Source organism: Asterias amurensis, chromosome 2 (genome assembly GCF_032118995.1).
Source record: "Asterias amurensis chromosome 2, ASM3211899v1".
Taxonomy (NCBI): domain Eukaryota; kingdom Metazoa; phylum Echinodermata; class Asteroidea; order Forcipulatida; family Asteriidae; genus Asterias; species Asterias amurensis.
In genome coordinates, this window is record NC_092649.1 from 29,918,262 (window position 1) to 29,939,302 (window position 21,041).

The 21,041-nt window shown below is 38.0% G+C and overlaps 2 protein-coding genes across 3 annotated transcripts in view; both read left to right on the forward strand.

The window, feature by feature from the left end:
- Positions 1 to 10,125, forward strand: part of LOC139933812 (potassium voltage-gated channel protein Shal-like) — a 102,177-nt gene extending 92,052 nt beyond the window's left edge. For both annotated transcript variants that reach the window (XM_071928027.1, XM_071928028.1), the window contains one exon: positions 2,674 to 10,125. In XM_071928027.1, coding sequence (XP_071784128.1) covers positions 2,674 to 3,096 — 423 coding nt within the window. In that variant the 3' untranslated portion in view covers positions 3,097 to 10,125. The remainder of the gene's footprint in view (positions 1 to 2,673) is intronic.
- Positions 10,126 to 11,062: 937 nt separating this feature from the next.
- The window catches only part of LOC139933819 (uncharacterized), a 68,747-nt gene continuing 58,768 nt past the window's right edge, over positions 11,063 to 21,041 (forward strand). The window contains exons 1-2 of the mRNA XM_071928035.1: positions 11,063 to 11,139; positions 17,057 to 17,147. The gene's annotated coding sequence lies outside the window, so the exon portion shown is untranslated. The remainder of the gene's footprint in view (positions 11,140 to 17,056; positions 17,148 to 21,041) is intronic.

Consider the following 21,041-nt stretch of genomic DNA (forward strand, 5'->3'; position numbering starts at 1 on the left):
TTGCCTCGAAATTGCATGGTTTTCCTTTTACTGTGCAAACTAACACGGTCGGCCATTTATGGGAGTCAAAAATTTGACTCCCATAAATGGCCGACCGTGTTAGTCGACGAGGTAAAAGGAAAACCGTGCAATTTCAAGGCATGTTTGTGTGGATCATTGTATTCTACTTTTACAACATCTTTCTACCCATGTACATTTTATAAAAAACGGTTACAAACGCTTTTCAAAGACCAACTCGACCGATCCAAGGCAACGTGTTCCTTTAAGGCTGATACATGTTGACTATGAGAACAGGGTAATTCATTTTGGATTCAAAATGTTTTTGGTTTTTTTTAGTATTTTTTTTTTTTGAAACCACACACACAGATCCTTGTCATTTGATTGGTAGAACACTTGTCCATGTTATTCATTATTTTGCAATGTACTGCCATGACACTAAAAAATTTAATGTTGGATAGGATTGTCCAATATGAATAATTATTGGACGCTTTAGCAGCACCATGCACAAAACAATCGTTTCCTGCTTGTTTGTCCAATGGAGGAAAGGTCTTTGCTTGTTGGAACAATTTTTGTATCTACTTGGAGGCGTCAAATTACAAGGATCTTTGTGAGTTATATAAAACAAATATTGAGTGCATTTCATTTGTGCATTGTCACAAAATAGAATCACTCTGTGAAATTTGGCTCTTCCATTTCACTTGGCTTCAACTTGTGTAATGGAATAGTCCATATGTTACCTCATGGTTATACGCTGTAACAATGCCCTCATATGCATCCAACTGTTTGTACAATATTATACAAAATAAACCTTTAGCTCTCAGATTTGTTATTTCATGTATATGTTGGGTCACACACAGTGCCGACTGCCGATACTGGTCTTAAACAATGACCGATGTTGGCCACAGGCACTAAATTTCAGGTAGAACAAAAATAATGATAATAATTAAAAACTGATGAAATATTAATTGTACTGTATAGAACAAAGACGTTCTCATGAATAATACCTGATGTATTGCTTGTATAATTATGTCCATCGTATATATAACTAGCTGCTCGATATAACCTCATACATGAATTTTATATTTATAAGAAGGTCAGTTTAGAATATTATATTTGTTGATATTAAGCAGGTACTTGAGCGATTAGTTTTTTTAACGGGAATGCATTTTAAAATTGTGTTTCCTTATTATAAAGTTGTTACTTTGTTATTTTGTTCACATCGTGAGTTTTGCATTATTATCTATCAGAAATGAGACCCCAACCTCAAGTTTTGAAAAAAAAATAGCTTCACTATGTACTTTTGAATAATCAAAACATATAGTCATATTACAAAACCCTTTATAAAAATGTATTTAATTTTTTACTAATATGTTTGTATGTAGCAACAATATTTAGTACACTGTCACTGTTTACCAAATGCCTCGGGAACAAAAAGAGCCTGCATGGACAGATTTTTATAGAAAAGGACCCAACAAGAAAAGACAAATGTTTTGCCAGAACTTTCTAATATTTGGATCAAAAACAGAAAGGTTTAGTTGAGAAATTAAGAAAATTGTTGAATCAGTGAGGGTCGGTCAAATTGCAATCCATCTACACCTTGAAGGGGGAAAAAAAAAATGTTCTGATTAGGAAAAACATCGTCCTTGATGCGCGGTCATGAGTAAGTAAAGTATGATTGATTTTTGTTCACTTGTGTCTTGCAGATCTAGAACATGCTGGCTACACCAAGGAGTTATATGTTAATGTTTTCAAGAAAACGAGGTTCTTGATTTGACAAGGGATTGCGTGGGTTCTGAAGCAATTAGTTGACAGGCGTTTCTGCCCAAGATGATTCTTTTCAAAATATTTCAGTGATCTGGATAAAACATGTTGTTGCAGTGTTACAAAGCAGTGCTGTGTGACATTGGGCTCAATAATCAAATTGTGCATGTTAATTAATTGCTATATACTCACAACTAAAATAGCTCTAATAATGGCAAACCTTCCTCTCTTTATTAATGTTTTTTTGTGGCTGTCAATATAACAACCAGAACAGATTAAAAACCTGTAATTTTAAAGGAAGGGTTTATCTTAGGTAATTATTCTTAATCTTAATACTCTTAATGATCATAAAACTGTATTTGGTAAAGAGTACTGTGGAGATGTTGATATTATAAAGCATCACTAGAAATGAACCCATTTGAAGTATTGTATTTTTAAACAAAGAGGTCAGAGACAATTGACCAATGTTTTCTGGGAGCTTAAGGCAAAATCTGTTTGGGCTAAATGTAGACGGACTGCAATACGCGTTAACGACCGCCATCTTTAATGTATAACAAGGGAAAAGTGCACACGCAGCGCGTACATGCGTGCACTTGTCCCTTGTTAATACGTCAAAGATGGCGTAAGCATGTTAGATTGGCCTGTTTGAATGCGGCAGTGTGATGTTGGCCGCAAATTAAGAAAGGCACCATACCGTTGTATTAACCTGGTTGTCAATCAGTGATAATGATATGTACTTAAGGAGACTATTTAAAAGCTACACACTTGGCGATGAAAATAATTCATTATCATTTGATCTTTGACCAGTCACTTTGCTGTTTATACATTCAGACTGAAGCTCTATACTGTAATGGGATTCTAGACTTGAAGAATATAAGTTGATATTGTGTTTGTTTTTTGTTTTCACTATAGAATCGGCAGTATCAGGAGACTGAGTACACCTATAATGGCATCCCGTTCACACGCTCCTTAGGTTCACCCACTCCTCCTCTTACACCTAGCCCATCCCGAGAGTTCGCCCTCAACCAGGGTAAGAACCACGCAGGTTCCAGCTGCTGTACTCGTTGGGCGCGCGGAAACCGCTACGAAGCCACGCCGACTTCACCCGAGGATTCAGACCTTAACGACGTGCACATTCACGATCCTAATTCCAACCCCACCATTAAGAAGGAGGACCTATCAATGGACTCGTACCCCAAGATGAATTGCACGACGACGGTTACCACGGCTATCGTTACCATGTCTCCACCAACTACAGCTGGAGATGGTGATTCCTTGAACACAACGGTGAGCACAAGGTCAAGTCCAGGAGTTGTACGAGTCTCTGCACTATAGCACAGGTCAGAAAGGACAGGCATAAGGAGCCCTGACTTCAGCCTCTACTAGTAACGAGCTGTTTTATGTAAAGCTTGTCGTTATTTGATTGCCTTACAAAGAAAAACTTCGCCGTGTTGAACTGCTGTTGTTTTGAGACTAATGCCGATGACCGTGATGATGGTGTTGATGGGGGGGGGGGGGGGGGGGAGAAGGTAATTAGCGAGACTAAAAATGGAGAAAGTCAAGGTTTGCAGACAGTGGCATCATTTCTAGCAGGTGTAAATTGACATTCGGTCACACTCTGAGCACTTCACTGACACCACATGGCTGATCATACTGGGGGATACGCTGTGAATCAAGCTAATCAACAACAACAAATGGAGGGGACGCTCCACATTAGACTACTATCCTCTCACTGCAGTGTGGATCAACATCTCATTAGACCCTCTGACTGGTGCCGTTTCCTGCTGAGGCAAAATGTGCATGAGTGTGTGAAAGCAATCTGAAGGATTTGTTGTTATTGTCCGGTTTTAGTTTGATTACTTTGATTGTGAAATGAAATTGTAAGGAGCCCTTCTGTGAGTGTTGAATGATGGTCAATGCTTACTGCAGCATGCCGGAGCGGGTCATGTAGGCCAATAATGTACTTTGTATTAAGAACTCTCATCCTCTCATCTCTATAATCGCGACGTGGTATTACGCTTCAACCTTGCTCTGTGTCAAATAATCCTATTCCATGTACCCTAGCAACAAAAATATATATAAAAAATAACCAATTTAAAAAAAAACTTAAAAGGAAAAGAAAAATAGGGAAAAAACGCAAGATTGCTGGCGAGAACATTCTTAATTCTGCTAAAGGCTACAAATCAACAAGCTCCAAACATGCAAGAACTATGCGCGCCAGATGCAAATTTAACAGCATAATGACCTAAATATTAGTTATTTGATTTCACTTAATGCAGTTACGGTTTACAGAGTTCCTTGTTAGAGAGGAAAAAAAACACTGATAAGATTAGGTGTCATCCGCTGCAAGAATCATCCAGCAACAGCAGTCAGCTCAAAAAGCTGTCTGCATTTAGCAACAATTGTAACTGAATATTCGTTCTCCACTGTCCCACCCCCGAAGTCAATTCAGTTATAAAGTCTCAAGTTATCACACTATGTCAAATCAAAGGTAATTCACTCCCTTGTTAAGTCACAAGCTGCGCTCCTGATGATTTTGTTGTTGTCAAGCACTTTCTATACTCATTATTACTCATATTTTTCTCGCAGGGCCAAGTCGGGCAAATCGCTTGTTCAAGTCACAGGCATACAACGTTGCAGCTGATCAGCTGATTGCCTCATTTTGGGTTGCTCAGCTGTGCCATTAGAAATTTGAAAACATAGTACAAAGTCTCGCTGTTTCTGCCACTCTCCAGTTGCTAGCCTGAAGTCATGCAGTCGGCAACTGCCTTGAGACCTTACAAGTCTATTGAGTATCCAGACAGATTTGGGGAGCCTTGAATTCCTGGGTTGGTGTCTGAAGGTGTTGCAGGAGTTCTTTATCATGGCCAAATGATCCAATATGTGCAAGAACTTACACAGTCCTAAGAGGCTGAAAGTGCATGAAGCAGCAGCACATAGCTTTCAGACTATACAAACAAATAAATATGCTCTGACACATGTGGCCAATGTTTTTCCATTATAGAAAAGTGCAACTTCAATTTCATGGGGATCAACTTTTAATTTTTATATTTTATATAAATAAATGTAGAAGTGATTTCAATCTGTGAGGGATATAATGGAGGGGGTTTAAGGCAGCTGTCAGCACACAAGTCCCCATCTCACAGACAAACAGACAGCCATTCTTGTTTAAACCCAATATACTGACTGCTATTAACAGATGACAATTGGAAATTCAAGTTGCCTTGTAGATCCACAAATCACAGTTGATTGTTGAAAAGAAAAAAATATGTTGCATATCAAGGGGAAATACTCCACAAACAAAATGTTTTCTGTTATTGCAGAAGAATCATTAGCCCCAGAACAAAGATGAAAATATTAAAGAGCCACAAGTAATGTTAGTGGACAATCTTCCAAAGATGTACTTCTGTTTTTTAATTTTTTTTATCTCAAGCTCACTCTTTCCCATTTTATTGACACACCAATTACCACGCTGCTTTTTAACCAGATTCGGAGTGCAGCGCACTGTTGTACATATGCCCTCACAGCTCTCTATCTATACTATTATATATGTATATTTATTAACTAATCAGATTATTCAATATAATTTCAATCAAAGATCAATATTTGGTAGGAAGCTATCAGACTGTATTCAAAATATCCAAATCAACCTGTGTATGATATAGTCCTATAGGTATTATAAACAATACATGTTCAAAAATGTTCTCTGTAAATGTTACGAGTGTACATGTATACCATCGAAATGTGCATCAACAAAATGATACAGATTTTGTTTTTAAAGTTCCCATTATGTTGGAAACCTTATTTATTTGATGTGATACGATAAGGTATGGGGTTTGTTTCAACAGCAATGGATCGGTTTAAACAACAGTGTCTGTGGCATGCTTGGATGAAGAGACTGGTCAAGTAACAGATGCCAATTTGTTAGCTTGTGAAGTTGGTAGATGTTTGTTTCTTTGTATATGCTTAAATGATTTTTCATTATTTGCAATAAATCATTTTGTATAAAGTTTGGTATGTTTGGAGGTATATAAAATATGGCTTTCATTTTCTCTTTTTCATAAACAAACAAAAAAAGGATGCAATGCCCGCCATATTGGGTACGGTTTTAACTTAAACTTAACTTGGGTTATTTTTGTACAAATGGTTGTATTCATATTGTAATTGTTAATTTACACCAACTCTTGTATTAAACCACTATAGTGGATTCGTAGGTTGATTTCCACTCACATTTATTCTGTTTAAACTTTAATCCAAGAATATGTAGAAATTAGAATTTGGCTGAGGTTTTGATTCCGTAGAGCAGTGTACAATAATTGTTTTTAAATCATGGACTTCTTTCCCATATCTTGGTACAGGCTTTCCTTATAGACCAATCATATTCAAATTTTATTCCATATAACATGGGAGGAGTCGGTCATTCACCAGCTGCTTTGGATAAATTTACATAAATTTACATGCATTTACATAATTGTATACTTACTTTGTTCCTGATTAAACAATTAAACATACACAGTTAGTTTTAGAGGTATACAAAGTTTTTTTCCTCATTGACCATTCTAAACATTGAAATCTATGTCATGGTCATGACATTTTAAATTCTGATTTACTCACAGCTTTATATAACACCAAGGTACATAATTATACTAATCAGTTTAAAATATCATAAGTTGTAGTGTAATAATTTGCATAATTGTTGAATGGCAACAAACCATGGCATTACAATCTCATTCACGTTATTAACAAAAGTAATATTAAGAATTCATAGCCACTTGTTTTGTCATCCACGTACAGAGACATACTGTACCTAAACTAGTAACATACACGTTGGCTACCCACTAGTTTAGGGTCCAATTGCAAAGAGCTGCTAAAAGCACAATATATTGCTGAGCAAAGTATGAGCGGGAAACCAGTCACAGTGTATGCAGAATGGTATCTCTCGTCTGTTTTGTGCTTAAGCAGAAAATGTTGCTTAAACATTCTGTTTGACAAAGATGAGCAGGACAAGGGTTACAGATTTTACATGAGTGTTGCATGACACTTTGGCTGGTAACCTTATTCTGGTAAGCATATTTTTGTTTTGCTTAGCTTCTTCGTGTGCAGTAAACAGCTATATTCTATTAGGCTCTGGTTGGGTTTAAATTGCAGTTTGTCATTCATTAAGCCAGATATTAGTTTCAGAACTTCACTGAATCATGAATTAAACCCTCTTCTGGTTTTGGTAGATTTATACCATCCATTGAAGGTCGGCATGTAGATGTCATGCTGCAAATATTCAACTGTCGAGCACTGAGGGGTTATGTATGGATTTGGGCCACTTCCAATCTACCCCCCCCCCACCTCCTCAGTAATAGATAACTAAATATACACAATAAAAAACTAAATAAGACCTGGCACATTATTAGATTATATATTTATAATTTAATATGGTTTGGGTGATTTATAGCAATTGTTCCAACAAGAATCATATTTGCTTTTGGAGTGTGGATGAGGCCTTGGCCAAGTTTCATAATATGATGTCATGCAGAAAACATGGCTTAGCCATTTGTTTAAGGTGCTCAGCCAAAATTTAAGTAGGACACCAGGTAAGAATGTATATGGAATTTTGACTGGTGGCCTATTCCTGCTAAGCAGGATTGTTTGTGCTTAGCAAGTTTTTGTGCTGGTATTTGCTTTATGAATAGAGCTGCATAATCAGGCAAGTTTGCTTGACAGTGGTGTGTTAAGAAAAGATTAGCAGGACACCAGTCAAAGATGATGCGTGTGATATGGTATGTTTGGCTGGTAGCCTTAATCTGATAAGAGTCATTTGTTTGTGCTTAGCAGTTCTTCGACATTGTTGGCCGAGTTGGTCAGTTTAACCAAGCAAATTCATGGTTCAGCAGATTGAGGTAAAGTTGGATCTTCATAGTACAGAGTGAACACCAGTTAAATAGTGGTGATGTGCTGTGCAATCTCAATATAAAGCCTGAAGAGCCAGTTGTCGGCAAGAGCCCAATCTTATAACACCAAACACTGATTGACAGTTCTCTGCTAAGCAAAAATAAGCAGGATACCAGTCACAGATGGTACATTTGGAATGGTATTTTGTCGGGTTACCTTATTCTGGTAAGCATATTGTCCTAAGCTCATTGTTGTTCTTAACAGCGCTGTGAAATTGGGCCCTGGTCCCGTGCTCGATGTATAGGACTGCGAAGCCAAAATTTAAAAGTCATATTAAACATTTGTAATTTATTATGTTTTCTTTGGGTGAAACATACAGCTATAAGCGGTTTATTTGTGATGTTCTGAAATTGAAGATTGGCACCTTCAGTATTGCACAAGTGGTTTTATGGTATCTCATATTCATTAACTCCATTTGTAAGGTTGATTAAGAATACAAAGCTGAGTATTTTTCATTTCGGCTAAGCATAGACACCTGAGGAACACCAGATGTGTTTCAGTTTTGCCCAAACCAGTTGGCTCGAAAATTTCTTTGAGTTTCTTATCCAGCAATGTTTTATGATACCTCATATTCGTAAACTGAATTTCATTAAAAGGTTTATTGCCAGGACAAAGCTGAGTATTATTCTTTATTCTCTGTGTGGACTTAGCACAGTGCCCTGAGGAACTCCCGGAGGTGTGTTTTGTGTAATTACATAATAGTTAAAACATTTTACAGTACCTGGTAATAATTTCAGTCTGAAGAAACCAGACACAAATTTGTAAAGAAGTTTCAGTTGAAAATCAAAAGATATTCCTTCTTGAGGTAACAAAAAATTACCACTAGGTGCAAGTTACAGTTAAGCTGTTCCTTGGGGTCTTCCATTGTTTTTGTCATTAATCCACAAATGTATAAATTATCAGACAATAGCTCTTGATATAGTCGCATTTATGGGCAGGCTGACGGAAGAGTGAGAACTTGTGAAATGGAACGACTAATTTTAGCCTTAAGTATGTTTATAACTTTGTTATTTTTATTTGGATCGTTGGATGAGTTCAATGGATAGTTTGACCGATCAGGAATAATGATGAATTTATTTTATAATAACTATAAATAATATGATATATAATATACACACAGTTGGTGTACTATAACCCGCATAAAGGCAAACTTCTTTTGCAGTGTCTTAATATCTCAATAGTACTATTTATGACAAATTAATGTTTTTCCTGAATTATACGCTTATTTGTATCCTCCAGTCTGAATTCGTTAGAATAGGCACGGGGTCTGTGTGTACATATTAGATCAATCAATCCGAACGTGTAGATTTTTTCAAAATGGAGTATTAATAAGTAAACACTGGTTCAAATAAACTGATGTTGATTGTGTAGGTGCCTTTGCGAACCTTTTAAGCGGCGATTTGAACCAGTTGTATAGTCAACCTAATTAATATATATTCTTAGAAATTTGGAGTAGGCCTAATTGTGAACTATTTATAGATGTAGATCTTTAGTATTGTGGGTCAAGAAACTTTTTGGGGAGTTAATTTTCACAGTGTCGGAGAAAGCTTTGACGGCAGGAAAATATTCGTTTTGAAATGTGATACCTAAAAATATAAAAACATAAAAAAACTCAAATAACAAATGAAAAATCGAAATCAATCTTATTTACGGCTGAGCGTCAATAAAGTAAACACTTGAAAATTTACCAAGAACATTGTGAAAATTAATGACCGAACAACTCCTGACTGACAGTGTCTTCTGCAAAAAGACTCTTCCACAAATCTTAGGGAGAATTCTCGTTTTGCGCCTCTCCTTTTTGCTTTTTCCCCCTCAGCCAAAGATATTGCATTTACGATTGTACAGTTTTTGGAGCCATTTGCCTGGTGGGTAAGGCAGTCAGCATAGTCATTGTCATGCAAAGTTATGTAAATAGACTGTCTTGCATATTCATGAGACAAAATTGTATATATAAAGAAAGCATTCCTTCTTTGGGTTTATCAAGTGTGATATTTATTAATATTATAATATAAAATTTAGGAAAACGGTACTACTAAACTCTTGGTCTCTTCAAATGACGACCGATGTTTTTAAGCCTGTGAGTGTTGAACATTATTCCTAGTAGTGGACTTTCATTATTCAGAGTAAAGTTTAACAGTAGAATTTTTACCTTCATTATTTAAATACAACACAGTTGGGTTTTTCTCTCGGTGCAAATCTGTAGTTATAGCACTCTATAACGTTTCGTTTATTGGAATCAAGTTATATTGATTTCATTTAAAGTCCTCTCTGCTCGGATTGATTTACGAGGCAGGTGCTGGGCTGATTTTTCTTTTCTTCGGTGGGGCATTTTATTCTTGTTTTTTTTGTGTTCTTCAATTTGGAATTGAAATTGTTTTGCAATTTACATATTGATTTGAATGCCCTATTAAATGTTTATGACACCATAAGTAACACAATGTGTGTGGATTGGTTTGTTGGTATAGGTTGGTTCGCAGCAGCCAATGTAAGTCATGATCCAGCGTTTTCCATTAACAGTGTTCCGCTTACCAGTTAAAACCAGAATGATATACATTGGGTGCGTTCGTTTAGCTTCCCTGGGTCGACCCCGGTGTGTGGCGTTTTTCCCCCCAGGACGAATGTACACGTTCGTCCTGGGGAAAAAACCCGCCACACACCGGGGTCGACCCGGGGGAGCTAAACGAACGCACCCATAGTTTGGCCATGTTTGACCTCAATTTAACACTAGCTCACCAATATTCATCTTAAGATGAGTTCTCAATATCATATTGAGACATCACACTTTGCTGAACTATAAGATTGATATACATCGTAGGATTAATCTTGGCCTCGGTTTGAAATCAGCCCCATGTTCTTTTCATTCCTTGATCTTGTGAAGCAAACAATATTAAATGGGGTGGCAGAAAATAGGTCTGCAGTGCATGCAGTTGCTGAACTTAAAAGGCATTCGTCAAGGCATTTAATTACTAAAAAGAAGTGCTGAATTTACTAGTAGGTTTTCTCCCCTAATCTCGGCGAGATAATCTCATTCTGACCCAAGAATAAGTCGGGAACATTTACCTAAGGAAACGAAACAAAAACAACCCCTGCAAACTTAAACTATAACTTTCAGATCTGACTAAATTTTACCATTGGGGCCTAAACAAACGTCAATTTATTTTCAACTTCACGTTTTTATCAGCGTTCCCGCTCTTTACCGCGAGACCTTGCGAGAGCCAGTTACGCGCCACGTGGCCTTGAATAGTCACAGGCGGTTGGAACCAGCCAAATGTACCAGATCGTATCACACCAGCGATACACAGTAGAACGTCGGGGTACTCGACAGTTTTATGCCATGATGCGGCATTTAAAATGGCCACACACCAGCCACGCTTGATTGTCGTGAAAACCGTGGATGAACTATGAGCGTTTGATGTGATTTAATGTCTTTATAAGGTAAGCTTTTTATGTAGTTTATACATGTTCAAAGCATAGAATAAGAATAGGCCGCTTAAAGCTCGTGGCAGTAGTCAACAAACGGGAATTTTAACCTTTATGCCTGCACTTTAATTAAACAAACCCGCAAAAAATATGGACAATTCATTTTGCTTGGCCCGGGCGCTTCAATTCAATTCAATTCAATTCACTTTTTTTCCAAATCCAATAAAATAAACAAAACAATTAGAAGTGAATAAAGAATTATGTTTTACAAGCAAATGGAATAACGATAATACATGAAGTAGTATACTAAAATACAACATTCACAAGCAAAGGCAAACTATATTACGGAAAACAAAACAAAAAGCCCTGGTAGTCCAATCTGGGCTAGTCTTTAACCTTTGACATTCAGTTGTTTACCCAAATCACTTCGTACCCAAGTCACCTCATACGTGAATGAATTGGGTACGGTTGTTGAGACGAAGGAAACAATTTGAAACAAACCTTCGTTTTGTTTTGTTTTCAAAACAAAGTTTGGGATTCGTTTTTGTTAATATTAGCACTGGTTATCAGTAAATAAAACATTCACCTTTTAGGAGAGAAAACGTAGTAATTTTACGGAGGAAAAGCTTGTGTAAAATATGCCCTCAATGCGTACCATTCTCTGTCAGACAGTCAAAAACGGACCCAATGACTCAATGAGAAAATCGCGTCAAACTCAAAGTGAAGAACATTAGTTTAGCAATAATAATAATAATAACTGGACACTTTTTTTTACAAAGGTTAGTCATAGTGAGGAACATTTTATTCTTATCTTTCTGCAAGTCGTTTTTAATTTATGTGAAATATAATCAGTGTCAATGTCTACATGAAGAAAAATAATGAAGGCCGGCCACTTCTGTCAGAGCATGGAGGTCAGAGTCAGACAAATGTGGTACGAAGTGACTTGGGTACGAAGTGACTTGACCGCAGCACTTGTTTACAACACAAGAGCCACATAACGTGGACTTCATGCAGGCATGATTTCTACACAACTCAATGGAACAGAACATCAAACCTGATTTTGTGGCCATAATACACATCGTGTATTCAATGATGTGTACACAACTAATTCACACATGTACACAACTAATTCAATGTAACTAACATGAGGCTTGATATGTATGTATGGTCAACCATTTCTTCCTCCATGGGTTAACCATACATAACTTTTTATTAAGTCAATATGAATCTACAACCATACCTGAGGTGTCATGCATGAATGAACACATGAATATGATCCTGTGTGGGGCTAGGCATTGGTTGAAAGTTTATGTAAGAGATTGTTTGATAGGAGAGGGTATTGGGCTCTGAGGATAAGGGTTTAATGTAGGGATGAGGTGCTTGTATAGGGGTTTGGAACACTGCTTATGAGTCAACTCGGTCCCAAGTCAACTTGGTCCCAAGTCAACTCGGTCCCAAGTCAACTCGGTCCCAAGACAACTAGGTCCCAGTCAACTCGGTCCCAAGTCAACTCGGTCCCAAGTCAACTTGGTCCCAAGTCAACTCGGTCCCAAGACAACTCCCAAGTCAACTCGGTCCCAAGTCAACTCGATCCCAAGTCAACTCGGTCCAAGGCAACTAGGTCCCAAGTCAACTCGGTCCCAAGTCAACTAGGTCCCAGTCAACTCGGTCCCAAGTCAACTAGGTCCCAGTCAACTAGGTCCCAAGTCAACTCGATCCCAAGTCAACTCGGTCCCAAGTCAACTCGGTCCCAGTCAACTCGGTCTCAAGTCAACTTGGTCTCAAGTCAACTCGATCCCAGGCAACTAGGTCCCAAGTCAACTCGGTCCCATGTCAACTAGGTCCCAAGTCAACTCGGTCCCATGTCAACTCGGTCCCAAGTCAACTCGGTCCCAAGTCAATTGGTATGTTTTCTTTGAATTGGAAAAAAATAACTATCCTTTGACTTTGTATATGAAGAAACGGGATGAGCGTGCACCGTTCTTCGGGGTAAATTCGATGCCTCCAATAGCGTCCTATTTGTTTCTATATTCAACAATGTGTGTTTCACTTTTGAATATTACCATAATGGTGTTGGGCAATACGTTACAACTGAAAAACAATGTGTTCAAATATTTTTTCCTTTTAACCAGAGTATTGTTTTCTGTATGGCCCTCAACAATAAACATTAATTGACTAACATTAACATTGGATCCTCTTTGATTTATAACAGATGTTTATTTTATGAAGAAAAAAAATCTTTAAAAACACATACAATAAAAAATATAAAAAACAGTAAGATTTGTGAGAATAAAACATGTTTGGTTAAAAATAAAAGTATAAACAAAAAAAACAAAAATAAACAGTACCAATAAATGAATTTAAAAAAACAACTTTTAGGGTTGGTTGAAAAATAAAAGTAAATTATTTTAGACAAAAAAATAAATCATACTGGTAATATAAAAAAGTACTAATTTTAAAAACTTACACATATAATTAAATATTACAAATTAAATAATTTAATCTAAATCTATCTAATAAATAAAATCTAACACCACTTTTAAGTAAAATTCATAAAAAAACAATATAAAAACAGTTTGAATTACATAATTAAAAAATAAAGGAAATAAAGGACCGAGTTGACTTGGGATGGAGTTGACTTGGGACTGAGTTGACTGGGATTGAGTTGGCTTGGGACCGAGTTGGCTTGGGGCCGAGTTGACTGGGACCAAGTTGGCTTGGGACCGAGTTGACTGGTACCCGGAACACCCATGCATGCACAGTGTGTTGGTGATGAACACTACAAATCTGATCCCCTGTCTTCTCATCAGTAACACACATAGGGCAAATTGCATTATCCACACTGTGAAGTGTTTTGAGCCACACTTTGTGTTTATTAAAAAAGTACCAAAAAGTGTCAGACTTGAGAATTCTGAGCTCAACAAAAATCTTTGAGGTGTTCACAGGATGGCATTATATAATTTTACATGACGTTGAGTAGGGCGCCCTCAGCTAGAGGTAAAAGGAAGCCTCTTTATGGACCACCTTGGGTGCCATGCATACAAAGGTGTGCTTTTAATCATTGTTTTTTAGATCTAAGATGGTGAATTATGATGTCAATGATGGTTCTTAAGCTTTTCTGTTTGTTCTTGTACATGTATACATTTTGGAAAACAGCCCCTTTTACAACATCAGAGCTTGTTCGTGTTAACTTCCTGGAACGGATGGTAGCCTCAAGCCATCATAGGAATCCTAAAACAGTGAACAGCATTATAGCCTGTAGGCTTGAAAACCTGTGAAGAAAAGATGAAGAAATTTCCACTAAACACTCAAGTATGCACATTAAAAATCTTCTGTGCACGTATACTCAACTTGAAGTATTGCATTCAGTTGAAAGATTTAGCTTTTACCTCTAGGTTTCCCAGACTCTGGTCATAAGTGCACTGAGAAAAACGAAAAAACGGAGAGACACTAGACGATTATCGATTCTCCACACCCATTTGCAGGGAAGACTATGTCCGAATGCAGGGTTCATACACAGAGAAAAATACAACCAAGCATGTTCTCCCAAGTAACTCAACACATGCACCAGCATGCACCTTGTATTGAAGTGTTGGCATTAAGTGAAAACAGAATGGGTTTTCAATGTGAACATCTGGCAAGTTTAAGAGTACCCAGGCATGGAGAATCACAGAAGATCAACACTCAAAAACCCTTTATGAATTCTAAATGAATTTAAAGCTATCCCCCATCCTGATAAAAATAAACCTCTTAAAGACCGGCTCCCACACCCTCTTCACAACTTTCTTTCTTTGGGTAACTCATCAATTCCAGGAACCATTTATAACACACATAATCCTTTTATATTTGTTTGTTCTTGTCCCCGCTAGTCATTAAGTGTACCACACTCTCCAGATCCATCCCTCATGCATGATTCTTGGGTGAATCACCTGGAATACCCTACATGCCAGCAGGGTCAAAAACACCTGTAAAACTGCCTCCTCTGGGCCCAGTTCATTATATGCATGATACAGTGCACGCCAACTGAATTATGCTGGGAGGGACGGATCTGCCGTCAAAAATAGCACGTGCGTGTATACTGATGGGAAGAAGATAATGAATGGCATACCAATTACACTGGCTGATGTGAATATCGAATAAGCTGCTATTTTGTGAATGCCTTGTGTGAGGTTGTAAGCTACATATCACAGCCAATGAGTAGAATGACCTTTATAGCAAGATGTAAATATCTACACCAGCTTCCATCATGGAGGAGGGAAGAGATGCTTAAAGTAGAAACACTTGAAGAGAGGCTGGAGGGAATGGAAAAAGAATAGCCTCATTACTGTACTACAGTGTACGTAGTATAAATGGACATTTGCATACAATGCCATCTGATATTGTTATACCTCGGTAACAAACTGTGAAGTTTGATCGGTCGAGAACCAATCAAGTGACGTGCAACAAAAATGCATGTTACACCGGTGTACATCTCCTTGATCGCTTCCAGTGTTGGCTGATTTCCAGCGTTGTGTACGAAACACCCGTGGGTTCGAGGGAACAGTCAGGAATTGTTTCTGGTTCATCTGCTTATTAAACAATGAATAGTCCGTCGTAATAATGTTTGAAGATGACAACAGAACTTTGAGAAGAGGAATCTTAATGTTACCATGGGTATAACAAAACAAATGTTGCCTGCTGTACATGGGCCCCATGGGGTTCATGGGTTTTGTACACCCTCGGGGGAAAATAGCACCCACGGCTTCGCCTCGGGTGCCATTTTCCCCCCTCGGGTGCCATTTTCCCCCCTCGGGTGCCATTTTCCCCCCTCGGGTGCCATTTTCCCCCCTCGGGTGTACAAAACGCCATGGACCCCCGTCACCCCGCCACAGCATGCAACAATTGTATAATGTACTACCGGTACACTCATGACAATGTGGACCATACAAGAGTATGTAACAAAGTTTCAAGCAAAGCTTATTCTCTTGCACTGATGTACACTCTCTTCCTTTGGGAGTCAATTGCATGTAAAGTTATTGTTGAGTCTAAATGCACTCACATCACATAAAATGCACATTGACAGACCATCACAGGGTCTCTGACTCCCAAAACCTATTATGTTCCCTCATAGCCTTCACTCTTATGTAAGGTTCTGAAACACTACCTGTACATAATGTAGGTGGCAGAAGATTTGCCATGTAATTTTCAATCTTCTATGTAGTTTCCCAGAACAACAGATTTACCTGAAAAATAAAAAGCTGCTATTAGTGAACTTGTGTGACAAAGACATCTTGAAGGGTTTAACTGCTCCCCCTAGTTCATGGCACTGCTTACCACAGAACTCTGCTGTAAAGCATACAATGTAAAGTAGGTTGCCATTGGTCAAAAGTGCTTAAACATTAAAGCCATTGCACACTTTCTGAACAGAACAAAAATTAAAAGTTTACAGATTTACAAATAACTTGAAGGGTTTACAGAAGGTAATGGTGAGGACTTCTCTTGAAATATTATTCCATGAAATGCTTTTGTTTTTGAGAAAACATTAAAACAATTATCAATTCTCGATATCGAGAATAACGGATTTGTTGTAAAGATTGCCCAACAATGGTTCTACCATCAGAAACATGTTTTTTTCACTAACTTTTAGCGTCGGTGTCAAGAGAGCCACTTAAATATGGATTATGAATAATTAGTTTACTCCTGATAAGATTGTCTGTTTAACATCATAATGTCTGCACAGGGGGGGTTCAGTCTGCAAGTGATTTGTGAGGTAGGTCATGCAGGCCTTTCACTCCAGCCAAAAGGTTTGCAGACTACTGGTCTAACATGGCAATTGAAAATCCAACAAATTACTGTTGTATAACTTGATTGCTGCCACCATTATCCCTGAATAAATAAATAAAACTAAAATGTACTGTTTTGCTAACTTTGTGACAATCAATCTTTTTCACAGGTTGTGTGGTGTGTTTACAAAAGACTGTAAGATTGAACATTCTGTAGGATGAAACATTCTTTGATATGAAATCTGCTTGCAACATACACAGGTGAGTTCTTGACTACGGATTACCCTGCGAGTTTCGTTTCTTATAAACATTGAGACTTGGATCTTGTATAGCACACATTACGTGATTATCCTAGCTCATCAGACTTCAGCCCGGTTCATACTTCCTGCCAATGCAGATGCGAAGCGGATGTTGACGTCACAACATTCGCAATGACTTTTGCAGTACCGGTAGTTCAGCTCTGGGCAACTCACTTGCGAATATCGCTGCAAAAGGACAGTTGTGACGTCAAATTCGCTTCGCAGGAAGTATGAACCGGGCTATACTCCGACCAGTCTTGTAGCTTTGTCAACTCCCTGGGAAGCTGCTGAATTAAGCACTAAGGGATCAATCCAACACCACACTGTGTGATCTCTATCTGGTTTCCATTTATATACACCTGGGATGAGAGACAAGCAATTGTGCCCATCCATGTGCCTCCCTTAAAGGACAAAACAATCAAGACCAGGGCCCAATTACATAGAGCTGCTAAGCACACAAATTTGCTAAGCATGAAATTTCTTCCCCGATAAAAACAGGACTACCAGCCAAATTTCCATTTGTTACATAGTGCTTGTTACTGGTATTCAGCTTTTGTTTGAAAATCACATGGAAATTTTGTTGGTAAACCTGTTTTTATCAAGGAAGAAATTCCATGCTAAGCAAATTTTTGTGCTTAGCAGCTCTATGAAATTGGGCCCAGGAATTGAACCCACACTCTGGTGATGCAGTAATCAAAATAAACCATTTGCTAGTTAGATTTGAATAATGTCTGGTACAATGACTTGCTGAGTCACAATGTACTGCTAACATTTGAATTCCTCAGACTATAGAGACAGTTGCTATGTCAAGGTTCAGGGCAAGCTTTTGTATAGCAATAGATGAGCAAACCCTTGTACTTTGGTGCTAAATGTATCCATTCAGAATTGTGTATGCCACTAATCATGTGACATAGCAACTGTCTCGATAGTCTGCAGAATCCAATGTAGCGGTAACTTGTGATCGAAAGCACGTCATTGTACCAGACAGTATTCAAATCTAGACACGCAAATGGCTTATTTGAGTTCAATGCATTAGACCACTCAGCTGATGATTCTATTTACTCGCACATAAGTTGTGCAGGTCTTACTCACTCATCTTAAAGTATTGACTAGGAGAATGAAGTGACTTGTAAGTCACAATGTACTCTAGTGACAATAATGCTCTATTTTTAGTTGTTTTTATCCCCAGGCCTGCATTTGAAATAGAGGTTGTTGAACTGAGATTTGTCGTATTCAAACGGTACGACTTCACTGTCTGAAAATAGCAACATTAGCTGAATGTCATGGCAACCGTCCAATCTGAATTCTGAATGAATCTTGATTGTTGTTACAGGAAGAATAATGATTTAAATCCTTGAGAAATGTTTAATTCTATTTAGTATTTGTTTGGTACGATGAACCATGTTAAACATGGCATGCAGGTAATGTCTCCTGAAGACATTCCTGTTCCAAAACCAACCCCAACTCGTGTTTTTGTTCTCGTCTCCTGTAAAGCTCTCTGTTCTTTGTATAGCGCCATATAAATACCCCATATTATTATTAAGGGAATTTCTCAAAAACAACAGCACCTCAGCAAGCAATATTTTCAGGGTTTTCATTATCTGCAAGCTGTGAAAGTTTCATTGTGAACAATGTGTTTTTTGTCCTACAAAAGTACATAGACCCTTTAAACTGTGATTGTCCCGTAGCCATTTATTTTTCTAAGAACGCAATCTGACTGTGTGCCAATTTCCATTGTATTAAAGTTACAATTCCCCAAATATTTTCCCTGATGTACCCACAACGCTATTAAAGCGATTTTAGTGTAGACAGACTCAAACCTTAAAGCTACTGAGATGTTGCACCTGTATCCCCATCTCAATACGGCATTTGTCAACTCTATTTGAACAACGTCTAACAGGCTAACAAAAACTTGCTTAGTCACAAGTTAATGCCTAAATTTGAATTCCCTGAACTATAATTGATGGAAAACACTCTCTAGGGCTTATTCTCAATTCAAATTGTAATAACTATACAGACTTGAAACTCGTGCTCCATATGTCTACATGTACGTCACAAAAATAAATTGAAGATAAAAACAATCATAAGCAGTTGCAAGCCTGTCACTTTCTCAGAAAAAAACTAGAGCAGTGCACTCGAGAAGTCTTGGTTCTGGGAAGAACCTATGTGGTCTCAACATTTCAAACAGCATACTCTACTAATCTTAAATTTGTATATTTTTTAATTTCATATTACAATTTTCCTTTAATGACAAACTAAATATTATAAACCAGCCAGGCTAACAAATCAATACAGCAGATGGTTTGATGTCCATTGTCAGGCAAATTTGCTTTCATTTGAGACTCACTATTTATGTATAGTTTAAGTTTAAAAAGTCCTCTTTTTTTAAATTAATTTCCAAATTGGCCAGCTGACACTGCGAAAGTCTGTTTACCAGTAACAATATGGCCGTATCCATCAACCTGTATCCATAAGGGTTGCAGAGATAATACAACATAAATTAATTCTTAATTTATTTAATTAATTCTTCAGTTAAAATTAACCTTGTGAATGAGGAGTCAGGGTTAACAGAGTTGATGTAATACAAACCGCTTGATTGATGCACTTTTCCTTTAGAGTTTTTACCTTAATTCGTTTGGAGGTCAAAGTCTTAGTTTTCCTGCATGCCAATAACAAATAGACATTCTTTCAAATATTGTCAAAGATAAATTACATCATTGGTGTTTGGAAGAGCAGTTGTAAAACCACTAATGCTGAAGGGGGAGGGATGGGTGGGGGGACCGAGTGTGGGGAGGGCGTGTTGGGGAGCTCCATATGCCTTACCAGTTTACATATTTTCAAATTCATTATAGAGCTGGAAGGGTCTGGTTGAGACTCGTTTAACTACCTTCCTGAGCATGTACTGTCTAACGTCAAGGCTCACATACAGGCAACACTAGTGGAATTGTGAAGAAATAATTTGGGAGGGACCTCATACTTATACCACTAATTGCAATGTATATTGTTTTGATGAACTGTACTATGCATTCATGCATAATAGAGTTATATGGTATCAGTGCATTCATTAAAGACAGTTAATGCCTTTGTTCTGACACCCGTATATTCTGACACCCCTATATTCAGACACACCTTTTTGAGACACTCCCTTGTGCCCAGTCCTCTTTGTTTGACAATTCTACATGTATGTGCCGGCACACCTATGTGCTGACACCCCTATATTCTGACCCCCGTTTTCTGACACCCCTATGTGCCGACACCCGGGATGTGCTGACATACCAATTGTGCCGACACCCTTATGTGCCGACACCTTTGTTCAGACACACCTATTGTGCTCACACACCTATGTGCCGACATCTTTGTTCAGACACACCTATTGTGCTCACACGTCTATGTGCTGACACCTTTGTTCAGACACACCTATTGTGCTCACACACCTTTGTGCTGACGCCCCTAAAACATCTATGTTCCGACACACCTATATGTGCTGACACTCTCTATATATTCCGACACCTCTATGTTCAGACATCCCTATATTCAGAGACCCCTGTGTGCCGACACCCTTATAATCCAACTCCCCTATGTGCCAACACCCCTATGAAGTTCAGACATCCCTTAGTTCGGACACCCGAACATGCTTATTTCACATTAATAAATACCACTCGTCCCTTACACAGCTAGCAGACAAATTTGTAACTTGCCTTGTAAGCAGAGAAAGGCAGTAGTAGTTGCAGAAATCTGCAGTCGTAGAGCCATGAACTTGGGCCCTGCCCGGAAAAAGCACATCTCGTAAAAAGAAAAAAGAACCTATGTATCCTTAACACAATACTGCCATGTCCTAGCCTCAAGTCCACTAAAT